This window comes from Protomyctophum parallelum (assembly GCF_964188405.1).
Source record: "Protomyctophum parallelum genome assembly, chromosome: 14".
NCBI classification, from domain to species: Eukaryota; Metazoa; Chordata; class Actinopteri; order Myctophiformes; family Myctophidae; genus Protomyctophum; species Protomyctophum parallelum.
The window spans coordinates 30,622,264-30,642,022 of record NC_139709.1 but is presented as its reverse complement, the minus strand read 5'-3'; the positions used below and the strand labels follow the sequence as shown (position 1 = coordinate 30,642,022).

Below are 19,759 nucleotides of genomic sequence, written 5' to 3'. Positions count from 1 at the left end.
TTACATCACCATTACATCACCTAATCATAGCAACATGAGTTAGACTTTAATATATTAGCGCCACTCACTTCACACAGGTGTGATTTTTTTGTATGTAGTAGGCTACAAACTTGAATTCATCCATCAAGGCAACATCAATGGAAGAGTCATAGTGAAAGGGGAAAACTAGGGGGGTAAGCAGTCACAGACTGGCACAGATGCATGGCACTGGCTGACACAGAGAAACAGTGAAATCACTGTTAAATTTCAATTTGAATAGATTGTTTAGATGTTTCATGTAACCCCACTTAAATGTATCTTCGGTGATTTCACTTAATTCTGCTGCTTAGAGCTGCTAGCGCCCCTCGAGTTTAGGGGACCCCTGAGCTCTTGGGCCAAGGGCCCAGTAGACCTGTTCATGTAATCCACCCCTGTTCATATTTGGGCATAACCTCATGTCATTAGGCTTTCCACACATGAAATTTGGGCATGGCTGATGACATGTCAAGAACTACAGACCGGTATCACTCCTTTCATTTATTTCTAAAACCATTGAACGTGTTGTCTCCAACCAGCTCTCTCTCCATCTCTCACAGAACAACCTGCTGGATCCCAACCAGTCCGGATTCAAGAAAGCCCACTCCACAGAAATTGCCCTGCTGGCAGTCACAGAAGCACTACATGCTGCCCAAGCTGCTTCCCACTCTGCAGTGACACAGTGAACCACCAGCTGCTTGCTCCTAGACACCCTAGCGGATCTAGGCATCGGTGGAACGGCACTAAAGTGGTTCTCCTCCTACCTCACCGACCAGACCTACCAGGTTTCCTGGAAAGGTCTGTTATCATCCCCCCGAACCCTCCAAACTGGGGTCCCACAGGGATCTGTACTTGGTCCCCTCCTTTTCTCACTGTACACTAAATCCCTTGGCACTATCATCTCTGCTCACAATATATCCTATCACTGCTACGCCGATGACACACAACTGTTTCTATCCTTCCCCCCCTCTGCCACTCAGGTGGAAGAGCGCATCACTGCATGCCTGGCTGACATCTCACAGTGGATCCTCCAACCACCTCAAGCTGAACCCAGACAAGACTGAGCTTCTCTTCTTCCCAGCTAAGTCCTGCCCTATGCGGGAGCTAACTATTTCCGTAGACAACGCCCTGGTAACGTCTGTCCCAACAGCCAGGAATCTTGGTGTTGTCCTGGACAGTCAGCTCTCGTTCAAAACTCACATCACAGCTGTCACTCGATCCTGTAGGTTCACACTCTATAACATACGACGAATTAGACCGTTCCTCACCCAGGAATCAGCCCAGCTCCTAATCCAGACAACAGTCTTGTCAAAACTCGACTATTGTAACTCCCTCCTTACTGGCCTACCAGCATGCGCACTTAAGCCTCTCCAGCTGATCCAAAATGCCGCAGCTCGCTTGGTCTTCAACCAGCCAAAATTCTCACATGTCTCCCCCCTGCTCCGCTCCCTTCACTGGCTCCCGGTCGCAGCCCGCACAGAATATAAAACTCTGATGCTGGCATTCAAAGCAACCAAAGGTATGGCTCCCCCATATCTTGCAAGTATGATTGAACCCTACAAACCCTCCCGCGCACTCAGATCAGCCAACGCCGGGAAGCTGGAAGTACCCTCACTAAAAACGCCGGGACAACGCTCCACACGTCCCAGACTCTTCTCCCTTCTGGCTCCAAAACTGTGGAATGCACTTCCCATTGCAATCAGAGCTGCAGCATCACTCCCAATCTTCCGCCGTAGTCTGAAAACCCACCTTTTCAGACTCCATCATGGCCCATAGCACTTACCCTACCCCCTTAGATAGCACTTCCGTAGACTTAGATAGCATTTGATACAGACTTATAGCATGTTATGTAGACAGCACTATTGTATAGCACGCCATAGTACATAATGTATAGCATAGTAGTATATATGTATAGTTTCATTATATAGATATTCCACTGTTACTTTCTTAGCTTACGCATGTTTCATGATAAATGCTTTTATGTGATGTATTCCCATGCTTTTGTTCTTGCTTAATGTAAGTCGCTCTGGATTAAGAGAGTCTGCTAAATGCCTAAATTGTAAATTGTAAATTGACATCATAGTGACATCATAATTGTGAGGGATGACGAGGTATATCAGCAATCAAATGCAAACCACGCAAGAACTTAGTGTAAGAGATGTTAACCACTACAAAAATGGTTTAGTCATTAACCCTCGGGGTGGCGAAGGTGACAACCAGCCACTACGTGCCCCTGGTGATATAAACCAGTGGTTCTCAACCTCTGGGTTGGGACTCACAGGGCGGTCCTCACATGAAAATGTCAGTGAGCTGCTCTGAGTCCTAAAGCTCTCTGCTGCTGTCTGGGTAAGACTGCTGCTCTGAGTCCCTATAGACTAGAGCTCTCTGTCCGGGTATGACTGCTGCTCTGAGTCCTTGAGGAGTCTCTGCCGTCTGGGTACAACAATATTATAATACAAAACAAGACAAACAATTAAGAGGTGCATGCAGTCAGTGATATAGTGGAAGAAACCTTGGTAGGCCAATCCATAGACATAATATAAAAATATTTCTTATATATATATATATAATATTGTTTTATTTTCTTTCTTATATATATTTATGGTCCGATCAGAGGCAACCGGGCGTTACCATGGTTACGGACGTAGCAGGCTCATCGCGTCGCGCCGTCCTTTCGAGAAGCCCCATTGGTCCTTTCTGCAGTCACGTGGTTGACAAAAGTTATAAATAGAGGTAGAAGGAACCATTGTGTGTTAAATTTGCAGAAAAGAAAAGGAGTAGACATGGCGTCGACAAGCCGGTGTGTATGATCGCAGCAACTCTTCTTTTTCTAACACATTGACATTGTTTGTTTGTAGTGTACTAGTGTTTGTGAAGCTCTAATTCTAGACTACAAAAATAGACCAGTGCTAACGGCTAACATGTCGTCCTGTTTTGGTTTAAAACCAGAACGTTACGGTCGGAGCACTTTAGATGCTATCAAGCTTTTGTGAGCAGAAGTGACTATTATCTTCTAGGATCAACGTCTACGTTGACTTATGGGCGTCGGTTTACTTCACGTCTCGTCCATTTTTCATAAATGTAATAACTTGTCAGATCTAGGTTGTCACTGACATTAATGTAAACTATTGTATATGATCTATAGCTTCGTGATGCTATGTGTAGCCCTTTAGCTAACATATTTTACAGGGCGGATGTTTGTTCTGGTCGGTTACAGCACATTTAGCTGGTTTAACTTGCGATCATACTTTTAGATCCTTTAAAGATCAAAGATTTGAAGGCAACATTACGAGAAAGACCCGGCACCTTACTAGGATTCTGTATAAATCTGTAGCACTTTGTATGTGGTAATTTGTGTTGTTGTAGCGTTTACGACGTCTACCGTCAGACGTAGATTCACTTGACTACGATCAATAGATTCAGTACAAATTGCAATTCTATATTAATTAACGTAGTCCAGTAGAGTATTGATACAAACCAGTTCAGTTTTTAATCTTGGCCAAAATGGATGCAAGACGCCTTTCGCTTTCGCCACATCATCACGGGTTTTGTTTTCGTCCGTTAGCTTTTACAGAATACAGACATGACAACAGACCAAAATGCATTTAGTAGCGTTCATTTGTTGTGTGTGTGAGAGAGAGAGAGAGTGAGTGAGAGAGATTGAAATAGATATACTAGAGATTCTGACTTTCAATTGTACATACATTTTGTTTTGATTGTGTCGTTCCACGTTTTGCTTTGGCAATGTAAACTTATGTTTTCTCACGCCAATAAAGCCCTTTGAATTGAAAGTGTGCGTGTGGGGGGGCTCGGTCTATGATGGACGCATTGGACGGATGTGGTGGCCTTTAACAATGTTTGCTTTTCTCTCTTTACAAGGAGACAATCTCGGGGTTTGACACAGTGCTCAAGCCAACTTTAACAACTCACCTTGGGCCTCAGCTAGGTCGACGTGAAATACTGACTTCCTGTAGCTCCTACAAAAGAAAGTTCCCTTTCTGAATGAGAACGAACTAAGATTAGTCTCCCTTTGCACTAGCCCCTCTCGGAACCTGCTTGTAGGGCTACCTTTGCACTAGTATGCTTTTTTTACATACATTTTGCCCTGTAATAGATTGTTGACGAGACAGCAATCTTCTCCTTTGTTTTTGCCTCTGGGGCACCAGCTCCTATTTGTGTAGAACTGTAACTTGGCTCCTCCCCTTTCTTAGTCCACTTATGTTTGTATTTATTCCTACTAACAACACTACATGTTTAGGGCAGTGTTGCGGCCAGATTGATAAGAGGATTTTAATTGGTTAATAATGCCTATATTGTTTTTTTCTTTTCTGTGTAGCGGAGATGCTATGCCCCTTCCAAAGGTCCAGTGCCCCAACCACCCTGATGCGCTGCTGGTGGAGGATTACAGAGCAGGCGACATGATTTGCCCGGAGTGTGGCCTTGTAGTCGGTAAGAGATGGTTTATCTCCATTAACATCTCTTTCAATGTCTCAAAAATGTTCCCCTGTTTTATTTGCCTGCAAACAAAACAACCCTCCAACTCCCGTCATCTAGTCTTTTGTAGTTTCATGTGTGAATGTAGCATCTCATTCTGACTCGCTCACCTGACACCTGTGACTTGTGTATATATATAATTGAAATAATATATTGTCCATTTGGAAGGTGAATGCATATCATATTTTAGAAGTTTATTTGGAAGAAGAGCAACAAGCAACATCATCTCACATGATGTCTATTTGGCTTGGCCTGCCTCTCTCGTGTCCGGTTCTCACTCAGCCCACCTCTCTGCCTGTGTATCCTCAAGCTCCCAGAGTCCCTGTTACATCTCTTAACCCATTCTGACCTGAGATCAGATTCTAAAAATGTCTTCTACATCCTGACAGTTTTCTGAAAAAGCTATGTTTCTATGTCAGTGGTTCTTCGATTTTTCAAAAATAGCAGACCTACAAGCTCGTAGCTATGAGCTTGTAGAAGGTTGTAGAAGGTTCCCTTCAAGGAGGAGCACAGATAAACATGACCATAACAATGAAAACGATACAGACGCTGCCCAGCTGGGAACAGTCTCACCGACACCCTGGTCAGAACAAAAGCCATTGATGTGCAAAATAGTTGATTAAGACAGGCCTTCATACCAAGGTGTAAAGCTTAAACCACACCCAGCTAGACCAGATGTCAGGTGGAGGACCAACAATATACAGTTAACATAAATATAATGCAAATTTAACTCCATATCTCCCACTTTCGTCCCTTTTTTAAATGATTTTAGAGTCTATAAATAATAATACATAAGCCTTTCAGACTGTAGCTTTTCTAGGTACTGAAAGACACTCCAAAATAGAACTGAAAATGGAACTGTAAAATGGGCTTTGGCTGGAAAGGCAAAACTGAAACTGATTCACTTCACTGAGTTGGTACTTCCGCAGAGAAGACAGAGAAATCTCAACTGAGAAATCTCCTGAAATGTGCTATATAGAAATAAATCAATTAAATTATCATATGAATCAATACTACATTTTGAGTTGTGACTTGTGACGGATCGACATTTGTGGGTCATTTCTGAAGTTTGTGCAACGATCTGTTTGGGGTTTTCTCATCAATACCCTCACTCTCTAAACCAGAGAAGAATGTTTTGGCTTGTGTCACTCTATTAGCTTAGGAGACTAATCTTTTCCCACACTCGCTGGATAAGGGACATCTTGTATCGTCTAGAATTGGAGATGATTTGATTCTCATTAAATGGTTCTTCCGATAGCTTTGGGAGGATATGGGGTCCATTCTTTCAATTCATCCAGAAACTGAGTGAGGATATGGTGAGGTCTGCTGGAATGTTGTTTTGTAGGTCTACTGACGTGGATAGGTTGATGTGCTGTAACGCAGATTATGGATGTATCATGGACATGCCAGAATACTGTTTGACGGATGTTTTGTATCGTCATGTTTTTGTCCCTTTTTATTTCTTATTTTTCTGCTTTTTATTTCCAACTCTTATTGATCCTATATTGAATGTGTGTTTGTTTTGTTCACTGTTGTTTTTCTTTGGGGTGAGAATTCAATGCTTTTATTTAAAGTTTAAACTTGTGGGTTTACCAAGAGAAGCTGTCAATACTTGTTTGTGCAAAGCTGCCTTTAATAGCATTCCGATCCAACATGACAAACACAAATTTGGCAGTGGATTAATAATTTGGTTTATTTGATGGTTCTCCATAGGCGACCGTGTAATCGACGTGGGTTCAGAATGGCGGACCTTCACCAACGAGAAAGCCACCAAAGACCCATCCAGAGTGGGAGACGCCCAGAACCCGTTGCTCAATGGGGGTGACCTAACCACCATGATCAGCAAGGTGAAGGGCGAATTAATTAATACATTTTTATTTTCGTGTCTTGTCATAAGACCTGTCCCTTACTTATTATAAAACATCAATAAATAAACGTCACATTCACTTCTTGGAAATGGAAAACCTGCACAATCCACTGTATGTGGATTCTGCACAGCACAGAAATAAATTTGTTTGGCTTTTGTCCCCACACGTCGCAATATTTGCCATTGACAATGAAAGAAGAAATTAAATGTCTGCCAAATATGACTTAAATTTGTGGCAACACAATTAAGGGCCATTGACAATTACGGGAAAATGTACGTCATATGTAATTATGTAGACGAACAAATCTGCTAACCAATCACATAAATTCAGTTCATGAGACTTCACACGGGTATGATAAAAAAAATAATGTAGATGGACAATTATTGTATTGTGAATTTGTGTATTTTCATTGCAGGGAACCGGTGCAGCCAGCTTTGACGAGTTTGGCAACTCCAAGTATCAGAATCGTCGCACAATGAGCAGCTCAGACAGGGCCATGCTGAATGCCTTCAAAGAGATTACCACCATGGCAGACCGCATCAACCTACCAAGGAATATTATAGTAAGATATTAAGCGTACTGAGTCTGACCTGTAGTAAAAAAGTATAACAATATTATTTTCTACTATATTATATGAACCAGTTGTGTACGGCCCGTTTCTCAGTATTGAGAGTGGATGTTACCTCTGTCTCATTAGTTAATGCTATACATGCAAGTAAGTAGCCATGAGGCCCATAGGGCAGGAGCCGATCTCCTGTTTCTGTAGCGTGAGGCAGCTTATTGTACAAGTACACCCCCTGGACATGACATGCTAGTATGTCGCAGGGATTTACCCCCAATCCAACCCTTGATGCTGAGTGTCAAGCAGGGAGGCACTGGGTCCCTGCCGGGGATTGAACCCCAACCTCCCAGTCTCAGGGCAGACACTCTAACCACAAGGCCACTGAGCTGAGCTATACATGTTTGATTCGGCTAATCTTCCAATGTTCCACATGTAGCAACATCATTATTTTTTCAGAAAACGTAGGTTAGGTTTTAGAAGATGTTTATGGTGCGTGCCATAGTCTGCCATAGTAGAACATTGTGTCTAGAAAATGTTGTGTGGAGTTGCTTTGTGAATATGACCTACTAATTACTTATAATAATGTTTAACTGATATGTTTCCCTCCACAGGACCGGACAAATAATTTATTCAAGCAAGTTTATGAACAGAAGAGCCTGAAGGGGCGGAGTAATGATGCCATTGCCTCAGCCTGCCTCTACATAGCCTGCAGACAGGAGGGAGTTCCAAGAACGTTTAAAGGTCAGACCAATCTTTTTGAAGAACATCAGTTGAAGGAGCACTTAAGCTGGTTGTTTTAGATTAGCCATAAAACCAAGCAAAGATGCGTTTGCTTGTAATTTATTTTGTCATTGTGTATGAAGTCGGCAAGCTGTTTTTACTGCTATTTTCCAGTAAATTAGCTTTGAAGGTGCATCTCAGAATTGTTTATAATAAGCCATTTGGGTCGCCTACTGTGGCAAAAACAATCAACCAAGTCACTGCTTTTGATTTTTTTTTTTGACAGTGTAAATGTTTTGAGGCACAATGATGTTCATTTCCGCACACAAAATGGATTCGTGGAACACTTAATTGTCTATGCTTACCTTTCATCTAAACGACGAGTCACAATTGCTACTCTGCCCCTCTCCAGAGATCTGTGCCGTGTCCCGAATCTCGAAGAAGGAGATTGGCCGGTGCTTTAAGCTCATCCTCAAGGCGCTGGAGACTAGCGTGGACCTCATCACCACAGGAGACTTCATGTCACGCTTCTGCTCCAACCTGGGCCTGCCCAAGCAGGTGCAGATGGCCGCCACCTTCATCGCCAGGAAGGCCGTGGAGTTGGACTTGGTGCCCGGCAGGAGCCCCATCTCTGTAGCTGCAGCCGCCATCTACATGGCCTCCCAGGCCTCGGCTGAGAAGAAGACTCAAAAAGGTGGGTATATATACTGTATACTACTGTACAGTATATCTCTGCTGTCGCCTGTCCGGAAGAAACCAGCTAATTTCTTCAAGAAATACAAAATATAACATTTTTAGGAAATTAAGAAAACCGTATATTTTGAAAGCAAAGCAATACTGCCTCATCAAAGTTGGTGTTGTGACTTTATATATTGTCAATTACCTCCATGAGAGGGAGCGAGGTGGTGGAGCTAGCTGCTTTAGCAGACAGTTTGAGGGTCCAATGGAGTTGAGAGGTTTTGTCCAAAAGGCTTTTTACTACTTTTCAGTGGTTCAATATTTTCAAAACAGACGTAAAAATAAAAAAAATAGTTAAATGGTTTCCTCTCGACAGCAACGATATACACACTAGTATATCTTTTATCAAAATCATGTACCATAAGCAGAGCTTCTGTTGCATTAAGGTGTGATTTGTTTCTGATATCTTTACAGAGATTGGAGACATTGCCGGTGTGGCGGATGTCACAATCAGACAGTCCTATCGGCTCATTTACCCCCGCGCCGCAGACCTCTTCCCTACAGACTTCAAATTTGACACGCCTGTGGACAAACTGCCCCAACTGTGAAAACTGGAAGATTTTGAGAAAATTGTGGATTTGAGGGGGTTTATCCTTCCCTCCCTTTGTTTTTGGCATTTTCAAGCTTTGTTTAAGATAGGTCAGTGTAGACAAATGATAAACCAAGGGCAGAGAGGAGACAGCCATGCAAGAAAAGATGGGGTCGGACTCGACCTTGGATCCTCACGCTCTCATGGAGCATAATGGTCTGTGCACTAACTGAGCCACCAGGCATCCCTCTTCCCTCCTTTCTTAAGACTTTCGACTTTGTCGAGGCAATTCTTTGCAGGAATACAGAGGACACACATTCCAATTGCTTCAATATACAGATTGCAGACTGTACTTACAGTATTTTCATTTGAGTGTATATATCTTGTATATATGTCCCAAGTGAGGAAGTGTAATTGGTGTTTGCAATTTTAGGCTGCCGCTGGATTCATACTTTTTACATTTTTTTTTTTTAGGAAAATGACCAGGTTCCATTTTGTTTGCATTATAGCTAAATTAATGGTTAACATTTCCCTGTTTGAATAATATTAAACTTTGTTTAATGAAAACACACTGGCGTTATTCATTTGATCTTTACTGCAGTTTAACTCTTGCTTGAAAAGGCTCTTCCTTGATGTGTTATTACCTATGGTTATTACAAGCATGCATATTACCTGAGAGTCCCGTGCACGCATCCGCCTAGGTGACGAACGACTGCTGGGCGAGCGCTGGCGCTTTGGCATGGGGGGTCAGATCAACATATCCGCCTGGGTGACAGCAGACTGCTGGGCGAGCGCTTTGGCATGGGGGGTCAGATCAACATATCCGCCTGGGTGACAGCCGACTGCTGGGGCTTTGGCAAAGGGGGGGGGGGGGGGGGGGGGTCAGATCAACATATGGAATGAATTCTGTACTGGCCATATGCAGCGTGTCTTGAGTGTACAGGGTTTGATGAGGTCAGATCAACATATCGAACAGGTCGACTCCATATATGGAGATCTAACGTCAGATGTAGTCAGGGTTCTCTATATGGGCTTAATATTGATGACATCAGGGATCTCCATCCCTGATGGATGTGACGGACTGATGGGAAATGCAACCTGTGGTCACAAACCACCTAAGCTGTACAGTTGAAGATGGGGTATTTAATGGACATTGGGTACCTATTGCATGTCCAAAATGGGGATGACATCAGTGAGGATTGCTTGGGATTTAGAAAGGTAGATAAGAAAATTGATTCTCAAAAATAGTATTCACAGCGGATCACTTTGAGCTTGTACATCTTTTTTTTTTTTTTATTAACCCATTTAGACGAGGCTGATTCTAAAAATGCTTTCTCAAACCTAATTTAAGGTTTTCTGAAAACCTTCAAATTCTTAAAAAAAGTTATGAGAAGGCATGGGACACACAGGTAGCTGATTTAGAATCGTTCTTGATTAAAGCTTTCACGATGGCAACAAATATATTTTGAGGGCTTCGTGTGACAATTTCAAAAAATAAAGTAACCCTAACATTAAGGGTGGGACCAAAACACTACATTTGCAAAGCAGTTGATAAAACCACTCTTTTCAATTCAAAGGATGCATACAAAAGCCACCCACCAATGCCACCACTATTTAAGTGTTTAATTTGTGCATTCATGATAGGCAACAAATGACTGCTTCTTTTATTACACCAGGGTGAAACAGCAAGTTTTGTGACTTCATTATTGGTGTACCATCCAAAAAGATCTCGTTTGTTCTTGTTCCAACATGCACACGCAGCCATTCATAAGCAATGGGGAGGGGGGATAAGACAACAAAAACTTTGTACAATCTATTTTCATCATTATGCTAAACATAGATATATATATATAAAAAAAACTATTGATAAAATTAGTGCTTTCAGCTTAATTGTGTGTACATATACATATATACCCTGCCCCGCCCCCTGTAGTGATTCATATCAACAGGTCTGCACAATTTCTGGATCAATTTCTAATTAAAAATAGTAAAATACATCCATTTACTGAAAGATCTTAATGCCTCAAAGAACCAGTTTGGTAGGGTCTGCACTTGTGGCAGGCAATACAATTGGTTCTATTGTGCCAGTGTGGACAATTAAACCAATTAAGTACTTAAAGTACTTGTAATTTTCAAATTGACCAACATATAGAATGCACTCACTGGCACGGAGTTTAGCCTGGTTTCCTAATAATTTTTTTTTGAAATAAATCATCTTAGCACTTTAGTTTACAAAGGAACGTGGCACTAAGATGCTTTTGGGAAACCCAGCACTGGGTTCACAGACCAGCTGATATTTTTTATTAGCACCATTTCCCATGTCCTCCAATGAGGACCAAATGACTGGGTTTTGGTAGTAAAGCTGTAACTGTGTGGCGTAAGTAAACTGAGGTATCGAGAGGAAATTTAAACGACGTTCCGTTGAAAGAGAAGCTGAGGATAGAAGACGAGAGCACACTGCTTCATTTGTTGTTCAATAAGGGTTTGTTCTCTGTGCAGTTTACTGCATTCGGCAACTTGCCACTAGGTGGCATCGGAGAGTAAATTGGAGAGTAAATTGTAATGGGAGAAGTTTCACTTTACCTTCTCTAAAACACTTGTCAGGGATTACTCATGTTGGACAGATTCAATTATAATTGGTACTGTATGAAATCAAGCAAATCTGATTGCAGGATGATGCGGTTTAGTATAGCAATATCTTTAACCAACATGTAACACTGGATTGTTTTATACTATTATAGCACTATAATAATAATAAGGGTCCTTGTATTCACACGTACAGTTGCTGTAATATTCATGTGAACAAGATGACAGCATTTGGAACAGCATTGAAAGGTCGGAGCATGGAATAGGCATTTTAGACTGGACTAGTACACGAAACAAACTGTAGTGTTTTTTTTTCTTTCCGTTTGGATTTCAAGTTAAGAAGCAGTAGTAGTAGTCAAGATGTTCGCTGCAGTTGACCGTTGTGCCAGTTCAGTGACATTAATGCTTTGAGCACTTCAAATTCATCGAATCATTTCATTCATGACCATGGCAGACAAATCAACCATACAGTGAGATATTAAAGTCCTTTAGCTATGGCGAGGGCTTTGCCAAAGAGACACACAAAAAAAAGAAATCAATAAAATATATGAATGAATATAATCTGTACAGACAAAAAAAAGAAAAAAAAAAAAGAACTATTTTAAAATACAATGAACAGTGACGAATAATAATAATGATTGTGTTGTTGTCTCCTCGAACTAAAGGAGTTCATATGAAAACATTCTCAGTGGTCAGACAACACTTGCAGAAGAACTCTGCCTCCTCTTTCACTGCCAAGTTCCTCAGAGAAGCAACTTTTTGCTTTGTGTGTTTTTTATTTTATTTTTGTTTTTGTAAAAAAAAGAGAAAAAAAAGAAAAAAAAGGTTCTTCATGTCGATTAAAAAAAAACAAACATGGTGTGTTGTCCGTTGGGCTAGGTGGGATGGCTTGTCCGTTGTAATGGCACAGAGCAGTACCCCAGAGGCCTTGAAGGGTGGATGTTCACTGCCCTGCACACCTCACCCCACCTCCCGACATTTTGAGCAGGGAAGAGGAAATGTAAAAAAAAAAAAAAAAAAGGGGGGGGGGGGGGAGAGCTACAGTCTTCGCTGCTCTGATTGGTTCACAGTGTGTGTGTGTGTGTATGCCTGTGTATTCATGTATTTGATTATCATGTATGTGTGCGTGCGTGAGTGAGCGAGCGGTCAGGAGAGCTAACACCAGTCAGCGATGTAGTCAAAGTCATTGAACATGTGCTGCTCGTCCGTGTTGAGTACTCGCGGCTCCCTGGGCGGGGTGAGAATCGGCGCCTCTGAGGTAAATTCGTCGTCAAAGTTGCTGACGTCGCTGGCTCCCTGGATGGTCGGCACGAACGGCGGTTTCACCTTCTTGGCCAACAGTCCGTTCCAATCCATGTTCTGTAGTGGTGGGGGGGGAAAAAAAGTGCTCGCATGTTTTACATACCGCCAATACGGCAATGTAGAACTACTGTTGTTGTTGCAATTAAAAGTCCGGAAATGTACCTTGAGTAAAAGTACTAAAGTATTGGCATCAAAAAAGTACCAAAAGTAGAAAGTAGTCATTATGTCCCATTTCATGTTTTCAAATGTATAAAAATCCTTTGAAAACAGCCGAGCTACAAGCTCACAATGTGTCGCATCGCGACGCATTGTGAGATCGTTTGTATAGAAACTCACCCTGAAGAAGAGATGTTTCTTCACCTCCTCCGCGTCCCTCTCTCCTGCCCCCAGACGCCTCTCTGGGCTCCTCCTCAGAAGCTGTGGAAAAAGACAGGATGATGAAGAACAGTAAACATTTACCACACACGGTAAAATCCTCTTATGCAAACTGAGAACTGGCTTTAGTCTGCTTGGAGCGCACTATGAGTTATGGCCCAATCCAACTGGTCCCACCTCCCCCTCAAGCACCACCCCGGTCTCCTTAAAGATGGAGTGCCACCATTTTTTTCCACCCTAAAACATGATCATCAGGTATTATTACAATATAAGGGGGAAGAACTTTTTCCAAAAAGTGTACAGTATTTGTTAAAATCATGCTTTTATGTGGACACGCCCACCAGTTCATTAAGTATGCCTGGTGGGTGGTGATGGGTGGTGATCCACCTGAACTAAAGCCGCACCCACAGCTGTAGTTGTATGATAAAGGGGGAGGGGTTATGGGAGGGGCTGATAGTGTGGTGTCACTATATTACTGTTTACTTCATTGGCCCGTTTGACTGTCAAGAGTTCAGCCTCCAGGAAGAAACAATAAATACAAAGTCAATACACAATTGCACATAAAAACAACTCCAGTCTGTCTAATTAAGTACTGTCACCTCATACACATGAAAAACTGGAAAAATTAAAAAATTGTGGCACTCCATCTTTAAAGTAGATTACATTGATGGTAATGGAATGAAGCAGTCTAGTCTGACCACAATGCAAGTGCAGCTCAACATGCTGACATACGATGCAGAGAACTAGTGCATACACCTTTGTATAGATCCCACAATAAACATCAGCAGAGACAAATAAGGAAAATATAATGCCAAAAATACTGCAACACGACTCTTAAAAAAATTAAATCATTTTTAAGTCACGAGGACGGTGTTTACTATGATAGCTGTGACTTGCCCCCGTCTTTATACTTCTGTTTCCATATATGGAACAAATTGATAACGTCCCGTGCGTACTACCGCGCAGCTAAAAGTGTTTGTTCGGGCTTGTAGATCTGCACTTTTCGGCAAAAAAAGGCCACTGCTCCGGAACGGAGCGTCAGCAGAACCACCCTGGAGGTTCTGCTGGAAATGAACAGTGAATGTCCACCTAAAACGGCACTGTATATTTCATACTGTAGTAGACATTTTACTGGGTTCAAATATAGGCCTCCTTATAATAATGCCTACTTCCAATAAAAGCCTGGTACCCGCTAGGTTGGATACCCGCGCTACAAACTCTAATCGAACATTGAGATTTTATACATACAATAGTGCAAAAATAACTTTCAGTACATTTGAAAATCGATAATTTTATTCAAATCCATTATTCTTGATCATGGATTAAATCAATTGGTTTGTTTAACTGATGCACCTCTAATTTTCAGTGGACTAAACTCACCCTCCTCATGATGGAGATGGCCTCGGTGGATAGGAAACGTGGGTAGCGCACTTCATCGTTGACAATACTGTCAAACACCTCCTCCTCGTCATCGCCGGGGAAAGGAGACTGAGAGAGAGAGAGTTTTGTATATTTGCTGTAATACGTAACCGTATAACGGTTCAGAGCCGTATAACCCATTTAGAGGTCGATTCTATAAAGGTTTCTATGTCAGTCGTTCTCATACATTTTCTGAAAGCATATATATTCAATAGATTTGCACTACATTTTCACGCTTTTTCAAAAATAGCAGACCTACAAGCTCATAGCGCCGCACTATGAGCTTGTAGATCTGCTATTTTTCAATAGTTAAAGTATAACATAATGAAACACCAAAATGGGATAACTCATGAAGCTGAGAGCCAGACAGGTGTCGTCCACTTACCTCCCCAACCAGCATCTCAAAGATCAAAACGCCCAGCCCCCACCAATCCACAGCACGCGTGTAAGATGTCTCGGTCAAAACCTCTGGGGCCAGGAACTCTGGCGTGCCACAAAATGTACTGGTGCGGTCCCTGAATCCCATTCCTGACAGGAATGAGGGAAATATCCCACATTAAATGTTTCGCATTTCAATGTTAACTTAACGGGGACACAGTGTTTGTGTTCGGTCATATCTGGAGACCATATGGAAACTGGTGTAGAAATCTATGTGTAAAGGTGGCCTGAACATATACAGTAAGGTGTTTTCAGATATAGCGCAGTGTGCAATACAAATTAATATGTGAGTGCACTACCGGTGCACATATCCGAACGCACCCATACTTTACTAAAAGGGCCCATTATTGTTTTGAACTCAAAAGTATTATTTCTAGAAGTGACTTTCATGGTTACAGTTTTAAAACAATTGCCCAGAATACAGATTGCTTTAGCAAATACAGGTCTTTGGCCTAGACGAATGCACATTGCCACCTTACCCTCTTTGCAGAGCCCAAAGTCCGCTATCTTCACATAGCCCTCTGTGTCTAAGAGCAAGTTATCCAGCTTCAGATCTCTGCAAGTTGCAATATGAAACATAAAAACAGATCAACGTCAAACAGCGAGATGAATTTCTCAACGTATATGAATGTCTTAACTTATTTCTCAACTTGTCCTTCATGCATGTGCGGGGGAAGGGAATGAATGAATCCACTGGGTTGGCATCTTACCTGTACACAATCTTATGGTCATGTAAGAACTGTAGTCCCAATACAACACAAGCTGCATAAAATCTGCACAAGGGACGGATAAACAAGAAAATAATTCAGTAAGGAATCAGCGGAACCGCATCATATAGACAAATCCACAGAGGGGTGCCCTGGGCGCGGCCATTACTGAGGTGTAATCCATGGAGCAGGTGCTCCGTAGGCCAGGTGTGGCTAATCAGTGCTGCTGTGCAGTAATGGCCGCACCCAGGCAACCCTCTGTGGATTTGTCTATAGACCGATTCCGTACCGGTTTCATGGTCGCAGCCTACGTATTTCCTGTAGGCGGACTCGACATAGCTGCGGGAGTAAAACCCTCACCAGGCGCACCTCTTCCACTACAGTGAACGGCAGAGTGACTGATGTTAGTTTGCCTCAAACTTTACTCCTTTACCTGCTTTTTTACTAACACTAACATTACAAAGATGCCCAGAACATCGAGATGAACCTGTGTAGTTTATGGCTGCTCCAACAGTAGTGGCAACATAAAAAAAAAAAAAAAACGGAATGTCTAATATCCACCGCTGTGGCGGAGACCAGAGCCATTGAGTAATGGTTGAGACAAAGCAGTGAAAGATACATAACGCAAGTCTTACCCAATACCAAATCTTTCTGTTTATTAACACAAGGCTGCTGTACTTTATACCTCATACTTTAAATGCTTAGTATGAGGCATAAAATACAGCAGCCTTGTGTTCATAAAACAGAAAGATTGGGTATTGGGAAATTACGTATCTTTCAGGACCCTTCACTGCTTTGTCTCAACCATTACTCAATGGCTCTGGTCTCCGCCACCGAGGTGGATATTAGACATTCCGTTTTTTTTTTTTTTTTTTATGTTGCCACTACTGTTGGAGCAGCCATAAACTACACAGGTTCATCTCGATGTTCTGGGCATTTTTGTAATGTTAGTGTTAGTAAAAAAGCAGGTAAAGGAGTAAAGTTTGAGGCAAACTAACATCAGTCACTCTGCCGTTCACTGTAGTGGAAGAGGTGCGCCTGGTGAGGGTTTTACTCCCGCAGCTATGTCGAGTCCGCCTACAGGAAATACGTAGGCTGCAACCATGAAACCGGTACGGAATCGGTCTATAGAGTATAGACCGATTCACAGAGGGTTTCCTGTGTGCGGCCATTACTGAGGTGTACCATTGAGTGCAGCAGCACTGATTAGCTACACCTGGCCTACGGAGCACCTGCTCCATGGATTACACCTCAGTAATGGCCGCGCCCAGGGCACCCCTCTGTGAATCGGTCTATAGAGGGCAGTGTTGTTTTTGGCAGCAAGTTTTGATTTGAGTTTTAGCCATAGTCTCTTGAATAGTTTTCATTTAGTTTTAGTCACATTTAGTCACCTGGAATGCGTTAGTGTTAGTCTACTTTTAGTCGACTAAATGTCATGGGATTTTAGTAGACTAAATCTACGGTTGATTTAGTCGACTAAAATGTATTTAGGCGGGCCTTGATGCCATCATAATGGCTGATTTTACGCTTGCTGAAAATAGTCGCTCTACAAGCTCTCAACGCGCCGTGAGCTTGTAGATCTGCTATTTTCAGCATGCAACCAAGTGTAAAATGACTTATACTGGATCACTTGTCCACTAGTCCCTTCCTAGCATTTTAGTCTAGTTTTTATTTATTGACAGAATTGTCGATATATTTAGTCTGAGTCATCGTGGCTTAGTTTTCATTTAGTTTTTGTCAGTGTAAAAAGGTAGTCGACGAACATTTTTTGCCATAGTTTTAGTCGACGAAAACAACACTGACAGAGGGGAAGGCATTTATCTCGATAAAGAATCTCAGTTGCCATTCACCTACATCAGTGGTTCTCAAAGAACACCAAGATGAGATGTATTTATTCGGTTATTATTAAACTCCCAGTGACTCACATGGCCCTTGGCTCTGAGAAGACGTCAGCATGGATGTGCATCATCAGGTCACCCCCCGCCGCGTATTCCATGACAAAGCACACGTGCTCCTGCGTCTGGAAGCATGCAAACAGGTTGACCAGGAACGGGTGACGCACGCTGTTCACCGTCTCAAAGATCCTCTTCTCACACATCAGGCTGGGAAGAGAAGCGGGTGATGGCATTGTTAGTCTTAGGAGCATGGGGAAAAAAACATTTATACACAGGCACTGAAAACATATGCAGACATGCGTACACCGTACATAGTTGCATCAGCACAAAGGCTCTCGGCGACTGTACATATTAAGTCATAAACAATCTTTCAAGCGACCATCAACACTTAATAAATCCACAGAGCAAAAACAAGTTGTACACATTTAGATTCCAAATCATTTTAGTTTAGAACTCAAAGATACTTTGGGTTACACGAGCACGATATATACTGCCTCTGATGTTGACATAAAGATCAAAGTAATTTGTCTGGGAGCCCCAGGGCTTACCTGTCAACCTCATCACGAGCCACAATGTCGCCTTTCTTCAGAGCTTTGATGGCGAACATCTCCCCCGTGCTTTTATACTCTGCTAACAACACCTGGGAAATGCAAGGCAGATCATTTAAAAAGAGTCCCTTCTAATTGTCACATCACTCGATCGCCTCACTGCAATGCAAAACGTACCTTTCCAAAGTGTCCACGTCCCAGGACTGCTACACATTTGAAGTCCTGAAGGCTGAAGTGGAACTGTTCTTCTTCCCTGCAGGGAGAGCATCGTCAACATTCGTTAACTACAGCCTGGTGGCAGGGCCAATTAGTGCATAGACCTACAGTATGGTCCGGGTTTGAGTCTTCTCTACAGTCTCTTTCTCTTCCCCTGGTTTCCTGTCTCTTTACACTAACCTAACTGAAATGAAGCAAACAATGCTTCATAAGAAAATGTATTTTATGCCTGGTAATACTGTCCTCCATGTTTTCTTTTTTGGAATTTTTATTCCACGATTTTGCAACCCATTTTTTCACCCAGTGTCAATTATCTAATGTAATCCTGCTGGGTGCTAGACTCTCTCTGCCAACCTGGGTCCAAGTCGCTTCTTTTCACCCGACAGGGGGAGTTTCCCCAGTTGGACGTAGCGCGTGAAAGGAATACGTTATCCTCGATCGCGCATCATCGTACCGGAACACGGAACACAGTTTACTGGCCTCAAGTAGCCTACCCGCTGCTATATTATTATATCACAATACAATTCCCCAACTGAGGTCTGGTTAGGATGTCCCCCCCCCCCTTCCCTTGTTTATCCTTTTATCTTTTTAACCCTATATAAATTTGAGCTATTATTATTTAATTGACTAAATGGCAATGAACAAGGATAGTATGAATAAAAAAGAAAAGGTTATGCCCATGTCTTTTTCAGAAATTAATTTGGACAGATTTGCAAAACTTTAGTTAAACATGCAGACAGTGATGCATTATTTTACCTGGGTTACATCATCTTCTGATACTTGAATGTTTTGACATGAAATAATAATCCCGTATCGTGCAGTGTTTTGTTTCATTAGCGCAAGCGTGACAATAGGCTACAGCTTGTCGTTATGCTGCTGCTCGCTGAACACACGTGAACAGTAAAGATACCAAGGATTTGACAGTGATGTCACTATTATGCTATGCAACACAGAAGACACAGACTCAAAGCTGTTTATAAGCCACAGTCAGTGACGCATCGCTCCTTGGTATCTTCATTCGACCGAGTCGACTTTACAACCGCTGTTTAGAAAATCCTGGCGACGCACAGTCGGGAAAACTTGGGATTCCCTTCATCGCGTACTAGTGGGACATGTACCTCTGCCCTAGGGGACACGGGGAGAACATAAAAACTCCACACAGAAAGGCCCTTTTTTTGCCAACCCCACCCAGGGTATGTGCACTGATGACGCGGAGGACGCCCTCAGCGTCCCCTGCGGGAATCGAACCCAGGACCTTCTAACTGTGAGGCGACAGAGCTACCGACTGTGCCACCGTGCAGAGTCATACAAGACTGGATTCTGCAAGGCACACTGCTCTGCATCAAC

At 42.5% G+C, this 19,759-nt stretch overlaps 2 protein-coding genes across 3 annotated transcripts in view; one reads left to right on the top strand and one right to left on the bottom strand.

The window, feature by feature from the left end:
• The first annotated feature begins 2,759 nt into the window (after positions 1-2,759).
• Positions 2,760-9,497, top strand: gtf2b (general transcription factor IIB). The gene is made up of 7 exons (XM_083781325.1): positions 2,760-2,815; positions 4,352-4,464; positions 6,223-6,356; positions 6,793-6,939; positions 7,551-7,680; positions 8,072-8,353; positions 8,812-9,497. The coding sequence occupies exons 1-7, from the start codon at positions 2,799-2,801 to the stop codon at positions 8,943-8,945; spliced, it is 957 nt and encodes a 318-aa protein (XP_083637451.1). The 5' UTR covers positions 2,760-2,798; the 3' UTR covers positions 8,946-9,497.
• A 962-nt stretch (positions 9,498-10,459) lies between these two features.
• The window catches only part of pkn2a (protein kinase N2a), a 45,862-nt gene continuing 36,562 nt past the window's right edge, over positions 10,460-19,759 (bottom strand). For both annotated transcript variants that reach the window (XM_083781190.1, XM_083781189.1), the window contains exons 15-23: positions 18,374-18,449; positions 18,197-18,288; positions 17,679-17,855; positions 15,757-15,819; positions 15,526-15,602; positions 14,994-15,136; positions 14,570-14,677; positions 13,151-13,231; positions 10,460-12,871 (exon numbers count right to left, since the gene is read on the bottom strand). In XM_083781190.1, coding sequence (XP_083637316.1) covers positions 12,668-12,871; positions 13,151-13,231; positions 14,570-14,677; positions 14,994-15,136; positions 15,526-15,602; positions 15,757-15,819; positions 17,679-17,855; positions 18,197-18,288; positions 18,374-18,449 — 1,021 coding nt within the window. In that variant the 3' untranslated portion in view covers positions 10,460-12,667. The remainder of the gene's footprint in view (positions 12,872-13,150; positions 13,232-14,569; positions 14,678-14,993; positions 15,137-15,525; positions 15,603-15,756; positions 15,820-17,678; positions 17,856-18,196; positions 18,289-18,373; positions 18,450-19,759) is intronic.